General features: G+C 35.3%; 1 protein-coding gene across 10 annotated transcripts in view; it reads left to right on the top strand.

Moving 5' to 3' along the window:
• The window catches only part of TRPS1 (transcriptional repressor GATA binding 1), a 257,688-nt gene that overhangs the window by 24,103 nt on the left and 208,195 nt on the right, over window positions 1-25,390 (top strand). For 2 of the 10 annotated variants that reach the window (XM_001137364.8, XM_024345259.3), the window contains exon 2: window positions 21,697-21,854. The exons of 3 other annotated variants lie outside the window; for them this stretch is intronic. In XM_001137364.8, the coding sequence (XP_001137364.2) occupies window positions 21,818-21,854 (37 nt within the window). In that variant the 5' untranslated portion in view covers window positions 21,697-21,817. Of the gene's footprint in view, window positions 1-8,123; window positions 8,221-20,123; window positions 20,205-21,696; window positions 21,855-25,390 lie in introns of those variants that run through there. 5 more of the 10 variants (XM_063817353.1, XM_009455818.5, XM_063817354.1 and 2 more) reach the window with 5 other exon arrangements.

The raw sequence follows: 25,390 nt of genomic DNA, 5'->3' as shown, positions 1-25,390 counted from the left end.
AATGGTTTGTTATTACTGAGATCAACCAGTTTTTCGGCAGGAGAATAATAAATAGAAGTTGTGTGATTCCATAGCCACTGTAGGGTGTACTCTATAGCAGAGTGATTCTGAGTTATAACCACATATCCTAAATTTCAAGCTAATAGTGTGTATGTGTGTGTGTGTGTGTCTATATATACGTAATTACCTCGTTTTATTGCACTTTCCATTTATTACACTCCACAGATGTTACCTTTTTTATAAATAAAGATTTGTGGCAACCCTGTGTCAAGCAAATCTATCAGCACCATTTTTTTCAAAAATATGTGTTTACCTTATGTCTCTTTGTCACATTTGGAAAATTCCTGCTATATTTCAGACCTTTTCATTGTTATTATATTATATCTGAGTTGGTGGTCTGTGATCTTTGATGTCACTATTGTAATTGTTTTGGGAAGCCATGAATGGTACCCACGTAAGATGGCAAACTTAATTGATAAATGTGTTTGTTTTGAGTGCTCCACTGTCTGGCTGCTCCCTTGTCTCTCTGGTGCTCGTTGGTCCTCCCTATTCCCTGAGACGTAATGATTTTGAAATTCAACCTATTAATAACCCTACAATGACCTCTAAGTGTTAAAGTGAAAAGAAGGGTTTCATGTCTCTCGCTTTAAATCGAAAGCTAGAAATGATTACGCTTAGTGAGGAAGGCATGCTGAAAAAGAGAGAAGCCAAAAACTAGGCCTCTTGTGCCACATGGCCAGGTTGTGAATGCAAAGGAAAAGTGCTTGAAGGAAATTAAAAGTGCCACTCTGTTGAACACACACATGATAAGAAAGCAAAAACAGCCTTATTGCTGATATGGAGAAAGTTTTAGTGGTTGGGTAGAAGATCAGGCCAGCCACGACATTCCCTTAGGGCACAGCCTAATCCAGAGCAAGGCCCTCTGTTTGATTCGGTGAAAGCTGAGAGAGATAAAGAAGTTGCAGAAGAAACTTTTGAAGCTAGCAGAGGTTGGTTCATGGGTTTTAAAGAGATATGTCATATCCATAACATAAAAGTACAAGGTGAAGCAGCAAGTGATGGTGAAGAAGCTGCAGCACATTATCCAGAAGATCTAGTTAAGATCAGTGATGAAAGTGGCTACACTAAACAACAGATTTTCAGTGGAGACAAAACAGCTTTCCGTTGGAAGAAGATGCCATCTAGGGGTTTCATAGCTAGAGGGGAACAGGCAATGCCTGGATTGAAAACTTCAAAGGACAGGCTGACTAGTTAGGGGCTAATGCAGCTGGTGACTTGAAGTAGAATCCATTGCTCATTTAGCATTCCAAAGATTCTGGGACCCTTAATAATTATGCTAAATCTACTCTGTGGAGCTGTGCTCTATAAAAGGAACAGCAAAGCCTGAAGGATAGCACATATGTTTACAGTATGGTTTACTGAATATTTGAAGTGCACTGTTGAGACCTACTACTTGGAAAAAGATTCCTTTAAAAGTATTACTGCTCACTGACAATGCATGCAGTCACCCCAGAAGCTCTGATGGAGATGTACAAAGAGATGAATGTTATGTTCATGCCTGCTAACACAACATCCTTTCAGCAGTCCTTGGATCAAGGAGAAATTTCAAAATTCCAGTCATTATTTAAGACATACATTTCATAAAGCTATACCTGCCATAGTGATTCCTCTGGTGGATCTGGACAAAGTGAGTTGAAAACCTTCTGGAAAGGATACATCATTTGAGATACCATTAAGAACATTCATGATTCATGGGAGGATGTCAAAACATCAACATTAGCAGAAGTTTGGAAGAAGTTGATTCCAGCTCTCATGGATGACTTGGAAGGCTTCAAGACTTTAGTGGAGGAAGTAAGTGCAGATGTGGTAGAAATAGCAAGAGAACTAGAATTAGAAGTGGAGCCTGAAGATATGACTGGATTGCTGCAATCTCCTAATAAAACTGGAATGGATGAGGTGTTGCTTTTTCTTAAAGATAAGCAAAGAAAGTGGTTTCTTGAGATGGAAGCTATTCCAGGTGGAAATGCTGTGAACATTGTCAAAATGACAAAAGATTTAGAATATTCCATCAACTTAGTTGATAAAGCAGCATTAATGTTGGAGATGATTGACTCCAATTTTGAAAGAAGTTCTAGCGTGGGTAAAATGCTATCAAGTGGCATTGCATGGTACAAACAAATCATTCATGAAAGAAGAGTCAGTTGATGTGGGAAGCTTCATTGTTGCCTTATTTTAAGAAATTGCCATAGACACCCCCAGCTTCAGCAAAGACCGCCACTGAGCAGCTATCAACAATGAGGCAAGACGAGCAAAAAGATTACCAATTGCTCAAGACTCAGGTGACTGTTAGTATTTTTTAGTAATAAAGAATGTTTTTAACTAAGTGTATTTTTTAAACATACTACTATTGTCCACTTAATAGACCATTGTATAATGTAAATGTAGCTTTTATATGCACTGGGAAACCAAAATATTCTTGTGACTTGCTTTATTGCAATATTCACTTTATTTTAGTAGTCTGGAACTGAATCTGTAGTATCTCCAAGGTGTGCCTGTATATATATATATTTTTTTTTATATATATAATATTATATATATATTTATATATGTAACATTAAATATATATATTTATATATTTTTTTTTCACGAAGTAAGCATGCTTTTATTATCAGATAAAAACATTAACCAAATATGTCTTTTTGGGGAATAATAAAAATGATTAAAATCACTAATGTTTTTGCTGGGGTTAGGTTATCAAAGCATTTTTTTAAACACTGACACAGTCATTCATATTTTCTAGGAGAAATTACCATGCACCTTTGGAGTTATTTTTTGATAGAAAAGGTGTCCCTAATTGAGAGTACCAATTTTAAATTTTTGTTGGCAGGTGCTGCTATTGAATTGTATTTGGATTATAAAATTCACAAGTTTCATAATTGGAGGCTTATGGAGTGTATTGATGAGATGATTAGAATTACTCTTTTGGTTATGTAAGTTTTTAAATAATGGAAGAAGTTCTAGAAATCATACAAAAATTTCCAAAATAAGACTTTCAGAGGCTGTGAATGATACTGATTTTCTGTCATCTTTGTCATTTAAACACAGTTCTGTATTATTTTTTTGCTCAGCAATAAAGGAGTCAGTAGGTCCATCTGTATGTTTCTGTTTGTATTCATATCGTATATATGACTATTATGTATGTAGTGTCTTGAATGTGTATGTGTGTATATATATATATACATATATGTTTTCTTTTCTTTTTTTGAGATAGGGTCTTGCTGTGTTGCCCAGGCTGGTGTCCTGTGGTGCGATCATAGCTCTCTGTAGCCTTGAACTCTTGGGCGCAAGGGCTCTTCCAGCCTCAGCCTCCTAAATAGCTGGGACTACAGGCACAAGCCATCATGCCTTTGCTAATTTTCTAATTTTTTGTAAAGACGGAGTCTTGCTGTATTTTCCAGGCTGGTCCTGAACTCCTGGCCTCAAGGAATTCTTCCCATCTCAGTCTCCCAAAGTGCTGGGATTACACATATATTTTAGACTTTGGAAATTAGGAAAACTGAAAATGGAGTTTTGTTTTGTTTTGTTTTTGAGACGGAGACTCATTCTGTTGCTCAGGCTGGAGTGCAATGGTGCAATCTTGGCTCATTGCAACCTCCGCCTCCCAGATTCAAGTGATTCTCCTGCCTTAGCCTCCCGAGTAGCTGAGACTACAGGCATGCGCCACCATGCTCAGCTAATTTTTTGTAGTTTAGTAGAGATGGGGTTTCACCATGTTGGCCGGGGTGATCTCGAACTCCTGACCTCAGGTGATCCACCTGCCCTGGCCTCCCAAATGAAAATGGAGTTTTCATTTCCATATATCACAGTTGTTTTTCAATATAGGTCTTCAGTGACTGGAAGCCATTGCTATAGGCTGGTAATTTGATAACCCATTTTTGAAATGTATTTATTGAGCTCATTGTAATTCAGTATGCCTCTGGTGAAAGGCGTGGGATGGTATAGGTTGAAAGAATAATCTGTGGTTGTTCCCTACAGAGACGCTGCTGCCCCTTTTTGGGCAGTCATCTTTAACCTGGCACCCACTAGTGTATTTGCTAAAATGGAATATTCCAAAATTTAAATGATGTCACATTTGAAAGCAATGCCAAGAAACAATGCGGCAGTTTCTAAATTTTGTGAAGCTAAAATCCCTGGTTACAAGAAAGAGTACATGTCACAGATGAGTAGTTAGTAATGACTTCAGTTTAGCAGGAAAAGAGCAATTCCCATATGCTGATTCTAGTCTCATAACAAAGAATGTTATAGAAAGATTGCACAGTATTTAACAAGCTGTGAGTTAATGTGACAGTGTCGGTGTATCTAGTTCCAGAAGGATAATCACTTTACCATATTTCTTCAAAAATATTTTAAGTTATATTCCAAAACAGAAAACCAGATACATATGAATCCAGACTGTTCACTGCAACACCTCCCCACCCCCAAGTTAGGTAGTAAAATCAGGTTTAAGCAATTGAATTGCTTCCGACCTGCTGGCTGCCAAATACCTGAATAAATGTAGAAGTTCCATTGTCAGACTCTGAACCTCAGAGGCTTACCTGTTATATAAGGGAGAGTGGGTATAAATGAGAGTGTTACATCTTGAACTGTAATTATCCAAAACTTAGTTTTCAACACATGAGTTTACCTCTAACCAAGAGCCTCTCCTAATTTGAACATAGACTACGTCCTTCAACACTTACGGATACGTTAGGAGTTGAGAAAATTAGGTAAAGTTGTATTGCTTTCAGTCCTTTGGAACACATACTGGATACAGGCATTGGTACTGTAGGTGTGTTAGTTACCAGCAATTCATTTCCAGGGTTTTTCCCAAAGACCTGCTGTTTTATGCGTGTTCATATTAGTACTATGATTTGCTTATTCCTGTGAACACGAACAACACTGACAGATAACAGTTTTGAACAGTAGACCTGTGTCTTTTAAAAGCTTAAAACTCCATGCTCATTATTTTGTCGTTGCAAAGAGTTCTAAAGGCAGGCATGGGGAGGCATTGTGGAATAGGGAGAGGATATTATGTCCTTCAGTGATTTAAGGAAATGCATGTTTTCCATCATGAAAGAAAAGATAATCATTATCAAATTCAGAGGAGATTGTTTTATCATTCCCATAATGAACCTGTGTCTCTTTTACTAATTAACATATAGATGGATATTAGGAGAAACCAGGTTCAGGTAGAAAGAGGTACATAAAATTAATAATCCATCATGAGGAATTTCTGCAAAGTGCCTTTTATAGAGAATTTTTTTTCTTGGAAATTTTTGAAATTATCAAGTATAAAGTTGATGCTTAAATTATGTTTTAATCTTTCTTAAGACTTTCTCTGGATGCAGATTATGGAATTAAGGTGTTTTGATACTGTGAAAGTATGTGTTGCTAATACTGTAACATACTGTACATTTACTATACTGTCAATAATATATGTAACTACTACTGAGTATTGACTACTTTAAGAAGTTAAGGTCTCTCAGTTTGTCACAAGAGACATTAGTCTTATATCAAGGGTTTACCTCATGAAGTGACATAGGCAGGTGACTGACATTCCACTACCAGTATTAGACTTTTTATTTATTTATTTAATTTTTGAGATAGGGTCTCACTCTGTTCCCCAAGCTGGAGTGCAGTGGCACGATCTCAGCTCACTGCGACCTCTGCCTCCCAAGCTCAAGCAATCCTCCTGCCTCAGCCTCTGGAGTACCTGGAACTACAGGCATGTGCCACCACGCCTGGTTAATTTTTTTTTGTAGAGATTGGGTTTCACCATGTCACCCAGGCTGGTTTCCAACTCCTGGACTCAAGTGGTCCACCGACTTGGCCTTCCAAAGTGCTGGGATTACAGGCATGAACCACCACACCCGGCCATTATTTGATTTATACTGTATTTTTAGTGTACAAGCTGTTTAAGAGAAACATTGATCTTAAAGCATAAGAGTCAATGATTTTGAAAAATGAAAACAAGGGAAATCTGGTCAAATTTGCTTTTATCCTTCCACCCAAAATTGTTTGGCTGCCTGCATTTTGTAATCATATAGTGATTGACTGTTGGACATTGTGGCTCACACCTGTAATCCCAGCACTCTGGAAGGCCAAGGTGGCAGGATGGCTTGAGCCTTGGAGTTGGAGACCAGCCTGTGCAACACAGGGAGACCTCATCTCTACAAAAATATATAAAATTCAATTAACCCAGAATGATAGTACATGCCTGTTGTCCCAGATACTTGGGAGGCTGAAGCAGGAGAATTGCTTGAGTCTGGAAGGTCAAGGCTGCAATGAGCCATGATCATGCCACTGCACTCTAGCTGGGACAACAGAGCAAGACCCTGTTTCAGAAATAAATAAATAAATAAAATCATATAGTGATTGAATTGATCTGTGCAGAAATTACCTCTTCCTCCCAATGGATGCTGACATCTTCATTCAGTATATATAGAGTGGCCACTTTGTGTGCTACCTGTTAGCAATTTATAGTCTAATGGGGGAAGGATAGGAGGAATATAAGAAATTATAGCACATTGCATTTACAATCTATTTCAGTATACATTATCTTATTCATTTAATTTGTACTCTCTTTTCTGTTTATTCCCTTTAAAAAAAACTTTGTAAAATAGGCCAATTATACATATTATTGTGGGAATTAAGAAAGTAAAGATGTGAGTAAGCTCAAAGAAGAGGGTAAAAACCCGGCCAAAACCACTGTTGGTTTTGGTTAATGTGCTTGCATAATCCTTTGAATCTGTGTCTTTCCTGAGTGTATGTGTAAAACTCTGTGTGTAAGTGTGTATATTTCTGTCTGTATCCTGTCCAACTTTGGCAAAGGGGTAGTTTTGCCCAGATTTGCTTTTGGAGCTAAAAGGAGATCTCTGCCCACACCTTTTCTATGAGGTCTGTTACCTCACACTTGAGAACAATGTCAATTTTTTGGGCCTTAAAGGCAGTGTTGGCTTCTGCCTAAAGGTACCTTCATGACCTTAACACAAATTCACAAATCAACCTATTTTATTCATTGCACTCATGTCTTCGGGCTCTCCACTGCAGAGTCTTAAAGGAATTGTTTTGGAATGGACACAAAGATTACTAACCTCTGTGGAAAAGTACCCTGACTTTACAGCGTTCCTACTTCAAAAACAAACTCTGTCTGGATGGCGAGTCATTGGGAGACTTGAGTGATTACCGGGGAGTTTTGGTGTAAAATGGAATTTTAGATTAACCTTTAGCACCTAAATCTGAGGTCTGTCAAGTCTCCGTTTTTATAGATCGGACTTGAATTAAAGAGGTGTGTTGTGTTGAAGCCTTCCTGGCCCTTATTTTAACTACTGATTTACATGGGGTGTACTAGTGGGGATCATCACTGAGTTTTGACCAAGTTCTGGGAAAGCTCCCTGTGGGACTGGGAAAATCTGGCTCATTTTGGAAAACCTAAATTTATGTTTTTAAGTAATTTGGAAAACCTGATAAAATGCTACAGGTATAAGAACTTAAGAATTATAATGGATCAGGATAAACGGGGCTAGAATAAAACACTAAGTACAGTCAGGCAGTCAATGGAAACAAACAGATGGGTGTCAAGAGCTAAGTTAGTTGATCAGCTCTATTTTTGTCTTTTCAATAAGTTTCATGAAGCTTGTTCAGCAAACATGAGTAACTTCAATAAGTTCATGCAGCAAATATTTATTAAGCAGCACCTACTCATTTATGGGATACTGTACTAAGGTGTGATAATATCAATATGAATGACAACAAAAGAAAACTGTCCAGGCAAGAATACAAATAATGTAACAGATAAATAAAATATTGATAGTCATAACTCCAATATAGCTATATAAAGATGATCATAGCACATAAATTCTGGAAAAATCCAGTATCATTAATGTCTCCATTAATGTATACCAGTCACCCCATCTTTTTATCTGAACCTGTGCGATATTTCTGAGGAAATTCCACTTCCTTTTATGATCAGAGTTGAAGATTTGTTTTGAAACCCATCACTTTTCTTCATTTTCTACCTTTCCCTTCTTCCGTCTACATGTCACACCACATCTAGTTTAGTTTTCTTAATCTCTTCTTTTTAGAAACTTCAAGTGGCTTCCTGCTTTCTCCAAGTGGTCCAGCCTCATCAACTGGGATTCAAGATTCTGTCTTATTAACCTTGGCAACCACGTCTTCCATGTGAGCCATTTGGTTTAAACCTAGCTTCTTCTCTGTTTCTTGGCATATGTTAATATTGTTAGCAACCGTTTGTTTCTCTTACTCCTGTTTGCTGGAATCCCCTTTTCTGTCCCTTGTAGCTGTGCAATTCTTACTTCTCTCTCAGGATAATCTTCACTCTCATCTCTGTTAACTGTTTCCTCTGCCATTGACCACGTTGGTTATTTTATTATGAACGAAAGAAATAATAGAAATATTAATAAAAGATAGCAAACATTTAGTACTTACTGATTACTTTTTTGTGTGTGTTTTTTTTTTTGCTTTTTTTGTTTTGTTTTGTTTTTTAGATAGAGTCTCACTCTGTTGCCCAGGCTGGAGTGTGGTGGTGCTGTCTCGGCTCACTGTAACCCCCACCTCCCAGGTTCAAGCGATTCTCCTGCCTCAGGCTCCCAAGTAGCTGAGATTACAGGCACCCGCCACCACACCCAGCTAATTTTTGTATTTTTCGTAGAGAGGGTTTCACCGTGTTGGCCAGGCTGGTCTTGAACTCCTGGCCTCAGGCTATCCTCCTGCCTCGGGCTCCCAAAGTGTTGGGGTTAAAGGCGTGAGACACCATGCCCAGCCAAGTACTTAACTGATTACTTTCAAGGGAATTTACTGTTTACACTGCTCATTTTGGTGCTAAATCATGTCTCGTCCTGTACTATTACTGAAATGTTTAATGTGAGCCTTGTTTCTTTAACAAAGGTAGATTATTGCTTCTTAGAGAGCAATAATTTTCTCTTCGAATTTAAATATATTGTATGCCCAATAAATACATAATATATGAATAAATGAATTGATTGGATATTTTAGAAGTCTGAAATGCCCTTGCCCATAAGAAGAATGTATGTATGACATTTGGGGTTGCATTGGTACTTTATTTTCCAGCCTGATGGACAAGAGTGATTTTAAAACCATCAATGCCTCTGCATCTGTGGCACAGTAAACAGGAACCCTATTGGAAATTAAATGTGTCATCTTGTGCTTCATAGCCAGACTATTAAGCTTTTAGGAAGAGATCAATTTAAAATAAATTATATGTATGTACATATACATTAATATGTAATATATAGAATATAATGATTATATTTACAGGGTTATATTTAATTCCTGATGATTAAAAAAAGGACGATTGGCATTATCTTATCAGAAAATGAAAAAATGCATCAAAATCAGACAATATTTTAAAGAAAAAATTTATGTCATTTCAGTAATGCTTTTTTACTTGACATAATTATGTAGGAAAACTATCCATAATCCAGTAGTAAACATTATGTATGAAAACTTGATGTGAACTTTTGTCAATACATATGATACATTATTATCTAATATTTTCAGGAAAACAAATTTTCTACAATATTTATGTGTTAATCTTTTATTTCCTGGAATTGAAAAATTTAACCAAACACCACAGAAATTGCTAATACCACTGAACTTGTCTCAGTTCCCGTAAGAAGCCACATTCTCTCTTCATCTGGGCCTTTCCCAGGTCTTCTGCCATTTCTTCTGTTGGAATCACTCAATCCTCTCTTTTCACCTGGCCAGTTTTTGCTATCCTTGTTTGTGTTCTTCCTTTTTACCCCCAGAACCCCTTGTTGTTATACCAAACTGGGATCAGTCACTGCTCTTCCTTGTTTATTTATTTCTTTTCTCTAGGTAGACTATAAGCTCACTCAGGGTAAGTTTCTTCTCTGCCTTGTTCACAGTTGTATCCTCAGCACCTTACTCAACACTTTACTCAATGCCTGACACATAGTTGGCCCTCAGAAACTATGTTGAATGAATAAATGTTATGTGAGTTTTGACTTAAGAGCATCAGTTATCCTATCACTTGGTCAGTTTGCAATATTTGCCCAAAAATAGGATTTAGTGCAAAATGAGTGCTGATGCCAGCAGATATCTTTGACCTTGGTTTCTGGGGAAAAAAAAATTCTCATATCAGCTTGTTTGGATAATTGCTTGCAGAGTTTTCATGAAAGGGAAGTGGTAGATGCACAAACGGATAAAGTGTAGGACTTTTTGACAGGACTAACTGCATTCTAACTTATTGCCTCAAAGACTATAGCAGTCATCTCTCAAGCAGTTTTCTGGTCATCAGAAAATATTCTTGAACAGTGCTATCTTTTAACTGGTTAGCACTCTCCAAAGTATTTCATGTGGTTTTTTCACTGTTCATACCCTGGACTACATGCATTACCTGCCAGGGTTCATCTATTATTTTAGCTCACCTGGACTACATTGGTGAGACTTCATGAAGGAGAATTCCACTTTTATTTCAGTAAACCAGGGCAGGATATTTTGGGACCTACAACAACCTGTCTTTTTTTTCTTCTTTTTATCTTTTTTTTTTTTTTTAACCTAAGAAGATGGTAAACACTTAGTAGGCTGCAATTTTCTTTCTTAATGACTGTCATAATGTCTCACATTTAATATAACTTGTTCTATTTTGATGTTAAAACAGGGCATTCTTAATGTTACAACAGGATTAAAAGTACTGTTTGGTACTCTCATGATATGTTAACTCTTTTACGAAATCATTTAAATAACAGTATTGTATTTTCTGAATAGCACCCTGGTTTGCAGGCTCAATAAACAAGTTATCTTTAGCAGGTATGAAGATGGTGATAATACCACCAGATACCAGTACTGTTTAGGTGAAATCTGTAGTAATTTGCTTTTGAAATAATCAGGTAAAACTGTTACTATGAAATGCCGTTTTGCAAAAAGTTCAAAAGACTAATGGATGTGATTAACTTTAAGTAATCCTATAGAGTGCTACTTTTTCCTGGGTATTATGTTGCTTCTTTAACAAACATCCTTTTCTTTCCATGTGTAGGCTTATTTCCTGTAGAAAGCAGTAAAACATGTAAAGCATTATTCATGCTTTGTCTTCTAGAACATGTAAAGCATTCGTAGATTGGGGATCAGTCAACTAATTCTTACTTTGCTTAAACCCAAAGTTCTCAAGCTTGTTTAGGTGACTGTAATCTTGGACTTTGTGATTCTGTCTGAGAAACTCCATGGAATAGTGTTAAATTATCATATCATACAAAGATGGGGCAAATTATGTGCAATAAAATGTGATTGTATTATATCTGTGTGTACCTACAAAACAAAGACTAAATGCCACATGAAATAGTTTTAAGGAATAAGATTTTCAAGTATTCTTCTTGGCACATTTGTGTGCTGCCTTTTTTTTTTTTTTTTTTTTTTTTTGGTTAGTTGCTAGTACACATTAGAAGCCATTTGATACTAGAAGCCAAAGTCTTAAGAAAATATTAACCAGGTATAAAGTTGAAAACTGATGGCATTTTACCTATTAACTTATCTTTTTTATGCAAAATAAGAAACCACTCATCATTATTCTGTTCGTGAGATGGGATACCTCGGTCTACTGATATTACATAGATTTACAGCAACCACCTTAGATGAAGGTAGAATCTAGCACACACTTCATGTAAACACAACATTTATTCAGCCTTATAAAAATATTCAGAATTTTAGATACATGAATCCTCTGAAAAAACCACAGTATTGTTTTATTTGCTCATCTGTTCCCTCCGGTCTTCTTGGGTAAGCAGGTTACCTTAACCCCCTTTCAGTTCCAGTTTCCTCATTTGTGAAATAGGACTACCAAATAACTATCAGGCTTTTGGTGAAAACCAACTGGGGAAATTACGTGAGCCAGTAAGCAAATGGCTGGTCATAATAAGTACTCAAGAAATATTAGTTCTCTTCCACCTTTACGTAGCTTGTCTTTGTCATATAATCAAGGTAGTGCATCCTCATGGAACATTTAATAACTACAGATGTGTGTCTGTGCTTGTCCTTCCACCACCACCACCACCAGCAGAATCACATACAGAGTTCGTATCCTCTCTTCTGTTTGCCTGTCTCTGATTATCTTCACCCCTGTTAGGGTGTCTGTTGCTTTCTGCTCTTGTTTTTGCCCTTCATCTCTCTTTTCAAACCCCTCACCCTTTGAAATCCCTTTTGTTCAGAACGCTTTCTTTTCAATTTCTCTTCTCTTCCTTCTTTTACCACCTGTTTGCCTGATGGGGCACATCCTGGCCCTTTCTCCCGTACAATTCAGCCTGAGGCATCAATGACCCATTCCACTCCATTGGATTGCTTGATTTGCTCATCAAAATATCGCAGCTCAAAGGTTTCTCCTCAATGTATTACTCCATGCTCTCTGCAGAGCAACTGCTGTTTCACTGAAAAATCACACACACACTCTTAAACTTTAGCTGAAAAGTGCACAGATCTTAAGTCTGTAGCTCAACGAATTATTACAAAACAAATACACCTGTGTAACTATCACTCATGTCAGGAAATACAATATTGCCAGTACTCTAGAAGCCCTTTGTGCTCCTCCTGGTCTCTTTCTTCGTCCTCCAGGAATCAGTCACTCTACTGACTGCTAAACACTTTAGATAGTTCTACTTGTTTTTGAACTTTACACGTGTCCATATACATTGAAAGCATGCATTCGTTTGTGTCTGTCATGTCACACTCAGCATCATGTTTGTAAAATTCATTCATGTTGTATGTAGTTTGTTCATTTGTATTGTACCATAGTATTCTGTTGTATGAACAGGTATTGTATTTTATAATCATATACCACAACTTTAAAAAATCTATTCTACTGCTGATATAGATTTAGCTTGTTTCCAGTTTGAGAAATTCAGGAAGTAATACTGTGAGAATTGGTGTGTGTGTGTGTGTGTGTGTGCGTGTGTTTGTGTGTGTACGTGCATTTTAAAATTAAACTTCTGGTTTTGTGTCCTTCTGAATGTTTTAAGTTTCTTGGCGTCTAATCCAGATGTTTGGGGCTTTTCTGTATTCTTTTTGTGTTCCAGGCTATTCTCTTAAAAGATAAACTATTTATTTTTTATGTATTATGCTACTTGTATAGTATATTTTGAGTTTTGGAATGTTGGAGAATACAGAATGAAAAATTTGTAAATAAAACTTATGTATATATAAGTGCATATATTTATAGTAAACATTATATATTTAATAAACCTATTACATACCATATGATGTTCATGTATAAAACATACATAATCATCCAAATATACAAACATACAAATTCATTTTACTGATTATGGTACTCTTATTATAGAATTATCACTATATAGAGAGTGTGCCACTTTTTAATGAACTTTCCTCTGTGTAATCAGTCTACAGATATTTTTGATGTGTAAAGTTACACAGACATTTATGGAATCTAAATCAAACCAACATGGCTGTGATTTACCATTTTAAAAAATAAATTCAGTAGTTCTTATGTCTCACGACTTGTACATTTCTTGATCTGTGCCCATGGATCTAGAGCTATGATATCTGATTCTTTTTTTAGCCGAAATGAGAAAATTAATGCCTTGATTCCTTGGATGTCGTGATTTGGTTTGTTATTATGTTGTTGAGACAACTTTAGCATTTTTCTAGCTGTTAGTTTCCTGAGCCTATTTAATATCAAGAGATTCAGACTTTCCTTGAAGACAAAAGCAATATATAGAAATTTCTAAGTGTGTCAACATCCATCCATCCATCCATCCATCCATCCATCCATCCATCTATCCATCCATCTAATAAGAACGAGTGCCTGCTGTGTCATAGGCCTGTCACTGTGAGGAAGGGCATGTTAGTATCACTTGGCTTTTTAAAAACTTGCATGTCCCTTGTGCCAATATGCTATTATACTTTATTCCTCTGCAATAGTCACCATCATAGTCTGCTAGTGCTGATGATGGAAATGAGCCTCAGATGTGTTGCACCTGGAAAAAGCTTGAGATCACTGATGAGATGTAGCTATTTATATATATTCAATTATTTTATATCAATATTTTGATTAGTATCACATATATGAATGGATAGCTATTAATATTTTGAATTAACAACAATGATAATATAAATCATAATATATTTTCTGGTTTGAAGAGTTTCACAGTCTAGAGGGGTAGCCTAAAACATAAACACATAATTCTGTGTGAAGTGGCAGGTACCTCAAGAGAAGATATGCACAAGGTGCCACATGACAGTGGAGAAGACTAAGTTTTGCTTGTGAAAATTGTAGAGGGCTTTGTAGAAGTGAATCCATTTTAGAGACATGTAGTTTGGTAATGTTGGTGATGTGTTAGGCATTATGAGGCAGATTCAAAAGTTAGGATAATCTGGTAGTCTGTGAGAATATTGGGAAGATTGTATATTCATTCACTTGACGTAACTATAGAGGCAGACAAATATGTTTGATAGCAGCCTTTGTAACATGGCGTCTTGTAGATTGTGTTCTCTTGTAAGTTTCTTAAAATGTTATCACTTTTTGCATTGGTTAACTGTTGTTAAAGTGATTATGAGAAATGCATTGGGAAACCAAGTGGTCTTTTGATTCCTTCAGACCCAACTTGTTCATGTGCTAGGTCTGCACCTAGACAAGCGATTTAACTTCTCCATGTCTTAGCTGCATTATCTGTAAACTGTGAATGATAATAGTACTTAAAGGATTGTTCATCCAAATTAAAATCAAATGAGATAATGCACTCTTGGCACAGTTCCTGGCTCATATAATAAGAACATGAAATATTTTTTATTAGCTAGAAATTCAGGTTAGAATATGTATCAACACTGAAGATCATAGGCCTTAAAAAAACCTACCTCTGACTTTTGGTTTCTTTCAACATTCAATTAAATTCTGAAAGAACTATTTGTAAAACACCTGAACCTGGAATTATATATGTGTATTTCCCTTACTCTGTTATGATAGGTGTCCACAACAAGATTGATGGAGAAACTAATAATTGGGGTGCAGATGGTGAAAATCTTTTCTAAAGGTGTGTGTGTGTGTATGGCTCTGTGTATGTTTAGATAGATTCTTAAGTTTATACTGAATTTGAAAGTGAAGATTGACGAGATTGCCTATACAAAATACTTAACAAGTGAGCTAATTTCTGCCCGAATTCTGTAGTCTTACTCCTGTATGTCACATCACTATTCTTCCTCTCATATGTGAATGTGTAAAATAGAGGCTGTGTGGGATGGGTCCAGAAGGAACTTGTGGTCATCCTCTCAGGCTTGAATCTCACCACTCTATCTGGCTTTGTGTTTACAATTAATTTAAGATTAATTACCTGTTTCAGTTTTACTTTGACATCTACCTAACCTATTTTTTATTTTATTTCTTTCTTTCTGATCTTTTGTTTTAATCTTTGGGGGTAAAATAATGCAATAATGATAAAACAAAATTCAAAAGCCCGTAAAGCTATGGGATCTGCTTGGGATTTTCAAGGGTGAGATAGGGTCTGTAATAGACATGTGTTTACTGATTGTGACCCCAGGCATTAGTTTTCTATCCTTCATTGTTAGGATAGGTGGATCTGGGGACACAGACTGAGTGGAGTGGAGAAGAAAAGATTTATTAATAATCAGGGAGGAGCATGTGGGATAGATCTGAGGTATCTGCAAGCACTTGAGAACTACTGATTGTAACTATATGAACTGAAGATGCCTCAGTGCAATCCTGGGTCTTTCCACATTCCATATTTAATTAAAGGCCTTTGCCATATCTTGGTTCCTGGCTCAATTTTAGTCAGATAAAATTTAAGTTATTATAAAATAATGAGAAATTTGGCATATAAGGTTTTAAACCGATCACGGTAGCTGGACAGCATTAGCAACAATAGTTGAAAAAATAGAGCTTTATGCAGTGATATCTGTATAATCTTTTTAGCTCAAAGATAACATTGAGTTTATATCCATGTATGTTTATGAATGTATAATTTGGACACCTGGGATTTTATTGTATGTAGATGTTTTATCCGTTCCCTTTTTAAAATCCAATGTTCTATCTGTAATGCTCTGCCACTACACATTCTTTCAAAAAAATTCTGATTCTAAATCTTTAATGATGATATGCCTCAATCTTCTTTTAACATAGATAGCTCTTCTGGAAAAAAACAAAAAACAAAAACAAATCCTTCAAAACAGCCCTCTTCATAACAAAACATCTTAGTCTTTTTGCCAAGTTAGTGAAGGAATACTGGTTTTTTTTGTTTTGTTTTGTTTTTTCCTTAACTACGCATGCTTTAAAATCTCGGTTAAATTTCTTCCTCGAACATTACTTTCTTAGAGTGGCCTTTCCCACTGTGTTCATCAGAACATTAGTTTTGTTGGCTAAATGGCACTATGTGACATAAAGCCAAATGAGATTGGGAAATTTCAGCCTAGATTGAACACACGTCACCGTCTCCAACCCCTAGGACTTCTTAGAGCTGTAAACGCTAATGTACATTGTGGATCTCTGGGAGGGATATGTATTATACAGTTTCCATTAAACTTAATTTGACCAAGGAATCTCCTTTCATTTTCTTTTTTTGAAGCTAATATTATGGGAAGAGTCTAGAGACAAGTCGTGGGTTTCTTGTCATCTATGCTTAAACAGTTACCATATTAAAATCCCAGGCAGAGCTTAGCTAAACTTGTGGTGAGCATGGCAGAATGTTCTGAAATACCATAATATTTTTTCAAAAAAGGTTCTTATAGTTGAAGCTTTCTAAGCCTGTTACTTATCCAACTCCAAATTATGAACGGATTATATGTTTACTTTTTTTGCCCATATATAAAGCTTTTCATATCCTAGAAGTCAGGAAAAAGTTATTTAATTTTATTATGAGAAGTTGCTTTCAAGTATATATATATTTTAAGATCAGTTTTCTTTGGAACATTTCTCCATACTTAACAAAAGAGAGAAAATGACTCCTGTGTGTGTGTGTGTGTAATTTGTTTTTGTCAGAGGGAAAAATTATGCTAATTAGGTTAAAATAAGGAGTTGGCACTAAATAGGGTGGTAGCTAAACCAAATTTTGTATTTTGTACCAAATTTCTAAATCCCTTTTGTTGCATGAATGGATTAGCTTGTTCATTGTAATGTTTGCGTTATCTGTTGGATACGTCTATGGTTGTCCTTAGTCCATTGGTTCTCAGATGGGTGCAGTCCATTTAAACTGCTCCCTGTGGTAGAGTAGGGGTGAGCCTAGTGCTTTGTGAGTTGTTTCCTAGTTTCATGAGGAAGAACTATTGCATATGAAGGCACAAAATTACTTCACTTCATTTTTAGAGATACACACACATGCACATGCACACATACAGAGTATATTACAGGTATAAGTTCTCAGTATGTCTTCACAACATCTGGTTTTAATCTTATATTAAATTTGGCACTTTTAATACTACTAATAGTAATAAAACTTATTGAATATACTTGGCTTACTGGTGCTGTGAAGACAGCGAGCATTCTAATTGCACTATGTTATCTTTATGGTAAGCATCTATTAGATTCACTATACTGAATATGTGTGTCAGTTTACCAAATGGATTTGCAGTGATTGACACAGATTTATTAAGGGAGAACAAAGAAAGCTGTTAGTTATATTGGTGGATTGAGTTAATAATTGAGATTTTCTTTTCTATTGATTAACAGGTAGGAAAACAGAAAAAAGCAACATTAGTACATAAAAATATTAAACTACCTTTACTATTCAATGATAGTTTTCACCAAATGCTGGCAACATAGTCAAAGACATTCCTACAAAGCACAGCACTCGTTATTTTTGTTATGAGTGAAAATCTAATTTACATATAATAAAATGTCAATTCACATCATAACCATCAAGATAAATAGAAACATTTATACTCTTCAATGAGCTACTCTTTTTGAATTTAAGTGCTGTGCTTGGCTCTTTGCCCAGAGACCAGTTGAAATAGCCTAAGTTTAACAGAGAAGTAGGGATGAAGTTGAAACTGACTTGTGTGCAAATGTAAAGTCAGATTGGCCTATGTGAATCAACAGTTGTCATTGCAGATATTTTAATTGTGTGTGTGTGTTTTGAGAGGAAAACAAAAGGAAAAACTACTTTTCTGCAGGGAAACAAATGGTAACATTTCTCAATTTGCACAGTGAAATTGTGATCTTATTCAAATCAGGGATTTTAATACATTTGCCTCTCACTGGTTATGAAAGGAAAAATAATCAATTCCCCTTGCCTTTTGAGGCTCCATGATGTATTCTTGCTCTATTTTAGTTTCCCTAGTTAGTGAAATAGGTGCATTCTTTTTATATATATACATGTGTCCTACAGTGTCATTGTGACTATAGCCTAAAGTCTTTGAAAAAAAAAGTTTTGTAATTTTCTTATAAAAGTACAGTGGTTAATGAATTTTTTCTTTAACATGTATTTGGATATATGAAGATTCATTTAGGCAAATAGGACATTTATTGCTTACTTACCACACTGTCTCCTTTTACCTAGACAAGTGCATTTGAAATGAGATATTTAAAATCTAGAGAACATAGCAAGATGAAATAAAAGCCTAATAAAATGTGTTTGGGCTAGCATCAAAACCTTTGAAATAGGATATCTAAATAATGTGCATTTTATCTCAGAGGGCTTTTGGTTAGTTCTAGTGTCCAGATGACTATTAATGGGCTTTTGTGCTCTGAAGCATATGTTAATAGAAATGATCATTTTGGATTAGTTTGATGTGAATTAATAAGAGATTTATTTGGTGGAAGTTGTTTGAAGGTGTTGACATTTAAAACTCAACAAGATTTAAGATGTTCAAAAATAGCTTTAAAAATTTGGGAACAGTCAATTCAGAGAGAGCAAATTAAATAGAAATGGATAGGAAAGAACAGGATCTGACATTGAGTTTACGAAGTTTGAAGCAGTTTATAAAAAAAGCGATCTACCATTGAAGTTTGCCGTGGAATCTGAAGAAACAGAAAACATCTAAACTCCTTCAGTGATTCTTGAGTTTGTGAATTGGATAAACAATGTTCTCTTGCATTTTATAGTTCACTTAAGCAATCTGATTTTGATCTGTATATATGGAGTAGACAGGATTCAAGTGTTTTTTTTTTTTTTCCCTAAACCAATGAGCAAACACATATGTTCTTTCAAAACTGAACTGTATACATTGTTCATATGGAAGCTATCTAGTTTGCTCTAGGCCCAAGATTTGACCTTCCTTTTATTTTGCTATCACTTGCTTAATTCTTTAAATTCTTTGTGGGGACTTTTGATCAAAAGAAACATTTTTTCTTTCTTTTAAAAGTTTTTTTAAAAATAAAAGCTACATGAAATGTGTAATTAATAACTCAGTACTCTTATGCTGATGTGTATACAAGCAAGCATGGAAGAAAACATACTTTTTAAGGCGAAGACCATGATGACTTTTCTTTTTGTGTTAAGCTTTGATTTCAAACAGTTGAAAAGTTTTATAAGCTGGAAAAACAAAAAGAAAATGTCATCTGGCATTACATATTATGAAAATAAGAACTGTTACTTATAATTAAAAATTATATGCAACAAGATTTGAAACTGAGGTCCAATTACAGGATCTTACCCTCCTGATTTTTTAGAGTCTTGTTCAGAATGTAATGTGTGTGTGTCTGTACATATATATGCACACACATATTTGTTTATGAAATTATATTTAGAAAGATACTCAGAAGTGTCAGTTTTCCTTGAGGAGTTCCTTATAGTCATTTTCTTTGCTTTTTAAGCATATCTTTCTTTCTTAAATTAATGACAAATAATAAAATTAAAGTCATCTTGCTTAGTGTGTTCGGCACATAACTGAGGTTGGATATATTTACTGAATGAATGAATATTGGGGGAAGTGAGAAATTGAGGCAAAGATAGGCTTCAGTGGTATTTAAACCACCCTTGGTGCTGGTGGTTTGCTGTTCTATAGTCTTTCAGTGCAATTGGGCAAACTTTTTAAAGGTAAAATTGAAGTGCTATTAACCGGAACTATTGTAGAGTCACAGAGGTGGGGGAATTTTAGAAATAATTTATTCAAATTCCCTTATTGTACAGGTAAAGATGGAGGCTCAGAGAAGCAAAAGGACTTGCCCTTGATCACATGAGCAGGTGATTTAAATCAGGTGTAGAAACTGGGTATGCAATTTCCATACGATTTTTACTCATGTTTTGATTCTTTACTTTGCTTAGGGTCAAGATACTACAAAGAATATAGAATTTATAAAATTTACACCTCTTACCTTCAAAGAGTTTCTCATCTAATGGAAATAAATTTTAGTTCACCTGTGTTGAGCTGATGCGTGATCTAAGCTCTGTTTTTAAATTACTGTGATAGTTGATTTATTTAGTTGAATAATTTATTTGATTACCTATTGCAAGGTTAGTTGGAGTACATATGTCATTAAATGTATGCATGTATATATTTATATATAATATATGAAATATAACTAAAACACTAGTGGTTAATTTACAGTATCTAGATAATTATAGAAAACTCAAATCCCTTTTGCTGTGAAGGTGCCCTCTTGAGAACATCAGTCAGTCTTCTACAGGAGAAGATTTTTTTTTCTTATGTATTTAAGCACTTTAAATAGTGAGATAAAATAGTTAGAATTATTTTTAAGCTCTAATGCTGATTATTTCTACTGCATAAATCTGTCTAAATTATACGGTAACAGAAATAGTACACTCCTATTTTTATAAAAGTAAACACATTTTCTAAGAAAGCAAAGCATTTAGATTTGTTTTATTTAGAAGGAAATACGGTTAATTAAGAGTAGAAATTTATGATTTTTACAGATGGGAATGTCTTATATCTCAGCAATGAAAATTAATACAAATAGGGTATTTTGGGAAAGCTACATATATTTTTAACCTGCCTAAATATCTTGGCATATAATATGCATTCTCATTATATGGGCTGTTCAGGTGGAGAATAATGTAAATGTAGGCCTGCTCACTATTACATAGCCCCAGAGGTCAATTTTTAATCTCACAATTAAATAGAGGACTTAAAATAGCAATTTTGAGCTTTGCTGTTCTCCTTTAAATTCTTTACCTCCTCTTTCTCAACTTCACTTTTAGCCCATTATCTAAAATGGCAATTCATAGTAGACTTACTCTAACGGGCATTTTGAACTTTTCCAGGGGTAAGGTAGACTGCATGAAGGATATTGCTATGTAGTAGGGTGATAAAGTTTAAAATAGAGTTGCCAAAACTAATGACTATGTTCATTGTTGTGATTACGTATTTTAATTGCTTTAAGATTTTCCCTATAAAAGCATTTGCTGGTGTTTACAAATTAAGATCTTTTATCCCCACCCCAATGTAGGTAAGTATTATGGTCATTAGGGTTGAAGGGGTTTTAGAGGTTAAATAATTTCACCAACATCACAGTCTGTTATGAAAATGACTTATGTCCTGTAACCTTTTATATCATGTTCCTCCTTCTCTTGTTGCTTTATTAAAACCCTGGGGAGGGAGAGGATCTTGCTCCAGATTTGCTCATGCTTTTATATCTTTCAGGCAGCCTATGATGCCAGCATATTAATATATTTTAGGTGTGATACATGAAAATATGTTTACATCATTTAGGAAGGAAAATTTTTCTTTTGCTTTGTTTTGCAGATGTACAGATCAGCTCTCAAAATGTCTTCTGTGTCTTCTGAGCGTCTTCTAAGACAATTGCATTAGCCTCCTGCTAGTTGACTAATAGAATTAATAATTGTAAAAAGCACTCTAAAGCCACATGCCTTATGAAGTCAATGCTGGGTATGATTTTACAAGTATGTGATCTATTTTTTCAAGTGAAAATGTTAACTGGAAAAGTTCTTGGCACACAGTAAAACATCGTGCAATCTGTTATTTGTCTTAGAGATAATAACTTGAGGGTGGCTATAGTCTTATGGTATCTAACTTACGACTCACTAGGGGAGTTTCTTCCACTTAGAAGTATGACAAATGTGCTTATATTTACATAATCTGTCACTCTGAAAAATTACGATGATATAATTCCAGTAAAATTATTTCTTCTATAGCTACTTCAAAGTATAGTCAACTAAATTAAGCACTTTTTTTTAAAAAAATCAGCAACTAAAGAACATGCCCCCGCCCCCACAACACAAAATAAAACCCAAATGACCTTTCAGAGATTTCTTTGAAGTTTTAGCAGTTTAACAGTCTTTGCAATGTATATTATTAAGGGCTCTATTCAGCATAAGGAGTCATGAGTCATAAGTGTTCTAAGTATCTGTTCTTGGGTAGAAGAAGGAACTGAAATTTTAGAAAGATGATAATTTAATTAAGTCATATTTTCTCCCAGCCACTAAAGATGCTGGTTGAGTAGTCTTTAAACTATGACCCATTATATCTCTTCAATGTAACAATAAATCAACTAGAGCTAAAGCTTCTTTTTGTTTTGAAAAACAAGTTAATTTTTAAAATACTAATGTATTTAGATCTATTCACTTTTAAGTATTTTATCTTGGTTCCCTTGCTATTTAAAATGTTGCCATTTTCCTAATCGCTCACCCTGGCGTTAACACATGGGCATAAACCATTTTCTCATCATTTTGACGGAAGGATAACCTTAATGAATTAGATTATTTCTTCCTCATTTCTTCGTGAGTCCTGTCTTTTGATATAGGATTTTTATCTTTTTTGTGTGTGTAACCTTATTCATTTCATTTAGGTGATTCAGTGTTAGGTTCTAGTCATCTTAAGAAGAAACTGTTAAAATACAAATGATATAGTTATTCAGTAAGGGAAGATTATATTGTAATAGTTAGTGAAGACATTATGTGTAATGGAAAAAATTAACAATCAGGAAATTCTGGAGGGAAAGGTAAGAGAAGTTGTATCAAACCTTCACAATTTTATGTGTAGGAATGTTTGATTACAACCTAAAATATCCTTTTCTGTAGACCAAGTTAAAACCATGCATATTTTGCTTAACCTTATATTTTAAATGATACCTAATTTTTTCAGTTTGCTCATTTAGTCTTTCTTTCCCTGTTTTCCCTTTATTGACTACTAGTAAAATTGCCCTTCAGTTTTCTGCATATTTTCTCACATTCCCAGGGCTTCTTTAGTCACTTCTGACAAAGAATACAGGACTCCTAAAAGGTTGACATAACACATAAGACATTGAAATGCAAACATTAAAAAAAAATAGTTTACCAGTGTTTCCTTTTTTAACAGTGGTTATCAAGTTTTGTTAATTTTAGGGCCTAATAGAATGACACCAAGATGGGAAGCTCATATTCCCCTTCTTTCCTCCAGAAGTCAGTCAGGTTTACATTGCCTCAACGCCAACACTTTCACTTGAAACTTCACTCTTCCATCCTATATATGTAATTTTGTTCCAAGAGGGAGCTTTTATAGGTATTTGGCGAATAACATTATTGATGTGTAAGAAGAACAGTGTACTTTCTTTCTTTTTGTTTTTGTTTTTGCTTTTGTTTTTTTTCTTTTGAGATGGAGTTTCACTCTTGTCGCCCAGGCTGGAGTGCAATGGCACGATCTTGGCTCACTGCAACCTCCGCTTCCTGGGTTCAAGCTGTTCTCCTGCCTCAGCCTCCCTAGTAGCTGGGATTACAGGCATGCACCACCACACCCAGCTAATTTTTGTATTTTTTTTGTAGAGATGGAATTTCGCCATGTTGGTCAGCTGGTCTTGAACTCCTGACCTCAGGTGATCCACCCGCCGTGGCCTCCCAAAGTGTGGGGATTACAGGCGTGAGCCCGTGTGCTTGGCCCAGTGTACTTTCTTAAGTACCATTATGCTATTTTTCACATTATTCACTGTGGCACATTTTTACTTTATAAATGATTCCTTATACTCTAGTGCACTATCCTTGTTCAGTGATTCATATAAAAATTTTGCATGACCAGCTTTTCAGAAGCAAAGGTACACTTGTCTATCCAAAGCCAGTGTGGTACTTCAGTACTTGTGAGAAATTATAGATGAAAATGACTAAACCTCATGTTATTAATTTAGATTTTCTCAGCATGTTTTGGATAATTGCGGTATAACTAACTGTTAGTCCTTATGGCGAAGTCAACTAACAAAGAAGTCTTGTTTAATCAGAATGTCACAGGTGGAATTTTCCAAGAGACATTTGGGGTGATGACTTACACAGCACTTGACAGCTTTTTAAGCTGAGTGATTAAGAAACAGCAGCCATGGAACCCAGTCCTCGACCAGCCTTTGTTAATGCATTCTTTAATTGACACTACACAAATTGTTTCTTAGTTTATTTTATATTCTTAAAGTTCTGACTCATTCTACTCCAGCAGAAGAATTTGTTCCAGTATTCTTCTTTTGACCCCAGTCACTGATGTCACTAACTTAACTTGAGAGACATGGTTGAGCTAATGTGTAAAGGTGAACCATAGCAAACTGCTAATATTTTGCTGTTTTGAGCCACACAAGGACAATGTCATATGGTTCAGCTTAATCTTCTTTCTTAGTCAGTTTCCAGTGTGCTCCCAGTGGTGGAACAGGTACTGTTTTCACCAGGCTGCATATGGACACCCAGAGCTTATTAGGTTCCCCAGCATGCTGGACAGAGTCCTAGGAAAACCTGATCTGACCACTGTGATGCATAGCAGGTCTTTCTTCTGACTTTCAGGCAAGCCCCAAATGTGGCTCAAAGAAATTTGTTGGTAGGTCAGAGCTGGAACGTTTGTCATCCTCCACTTCCTGAAAGTGATGAGGCAGTTTTCACTCTGTTTATAACATAGCTGTTTCTGTCTTTTTGACTATGAAGATATTTTGTTTGAAACTATATTTACATCCCGGTTACATAGGGTAACAATATCGAATTCCAATTTATGTTATTTATGTATACGTATATGTACCATATAAATAAACGTGATGTATTCTATAACCATAAACACATATATGTATTTTATAAACATAACGTGTACATGTTATATATAATATAGACCATATATAAATATATAAGCATGCATATATATTGTTAGCTACAATCAAAGGAAGAGATTGGGCAAAAATATATTTTCAGGAAAGAATAAGTAATAGGGAGGGTAAACCTAGTAATAAAAATAAATCCTTCATTATTCCTAAAACCACCTTAAAATAATAAATGAGCCAGTCTTGGTTACAAAAGTAATTCTAAATGTAAATTGTTCGTTTTAGTCTCAACTTTTTGCTGTTTTTAGAATGGGTTATTTTTTTCCTAGAGGAAGCATTTGATTATGCACCTTAAAAAACTCACATAAGTAAAATATTCCAGATTCAACTGTATCTCTGTAACTTTCAAATAACACTGTATCTGCCTTTTCCCTTTATCTTTGC

The sequence above is a fragment of the Pan troglodytes genome, chromosome 7, assembly GCF_028858775.2.
Source record: "Pan troglodytes isolate AG18354 chromosome 7, NHGRI_mPanTro3-v2.0_pri, whole genome shotgun sequence".
In the NCBI taxonomy this organism is placed as follows: Eukaryota; Metazoa; Chordata; class Mammalia; order Primates; family Hominidae; genus Pan; species Pan troglodytes.
Note: the sequence above shows the minus strand (reverse complement) of the source record. Positions and strands in the feature narration are given on the sequence as shown.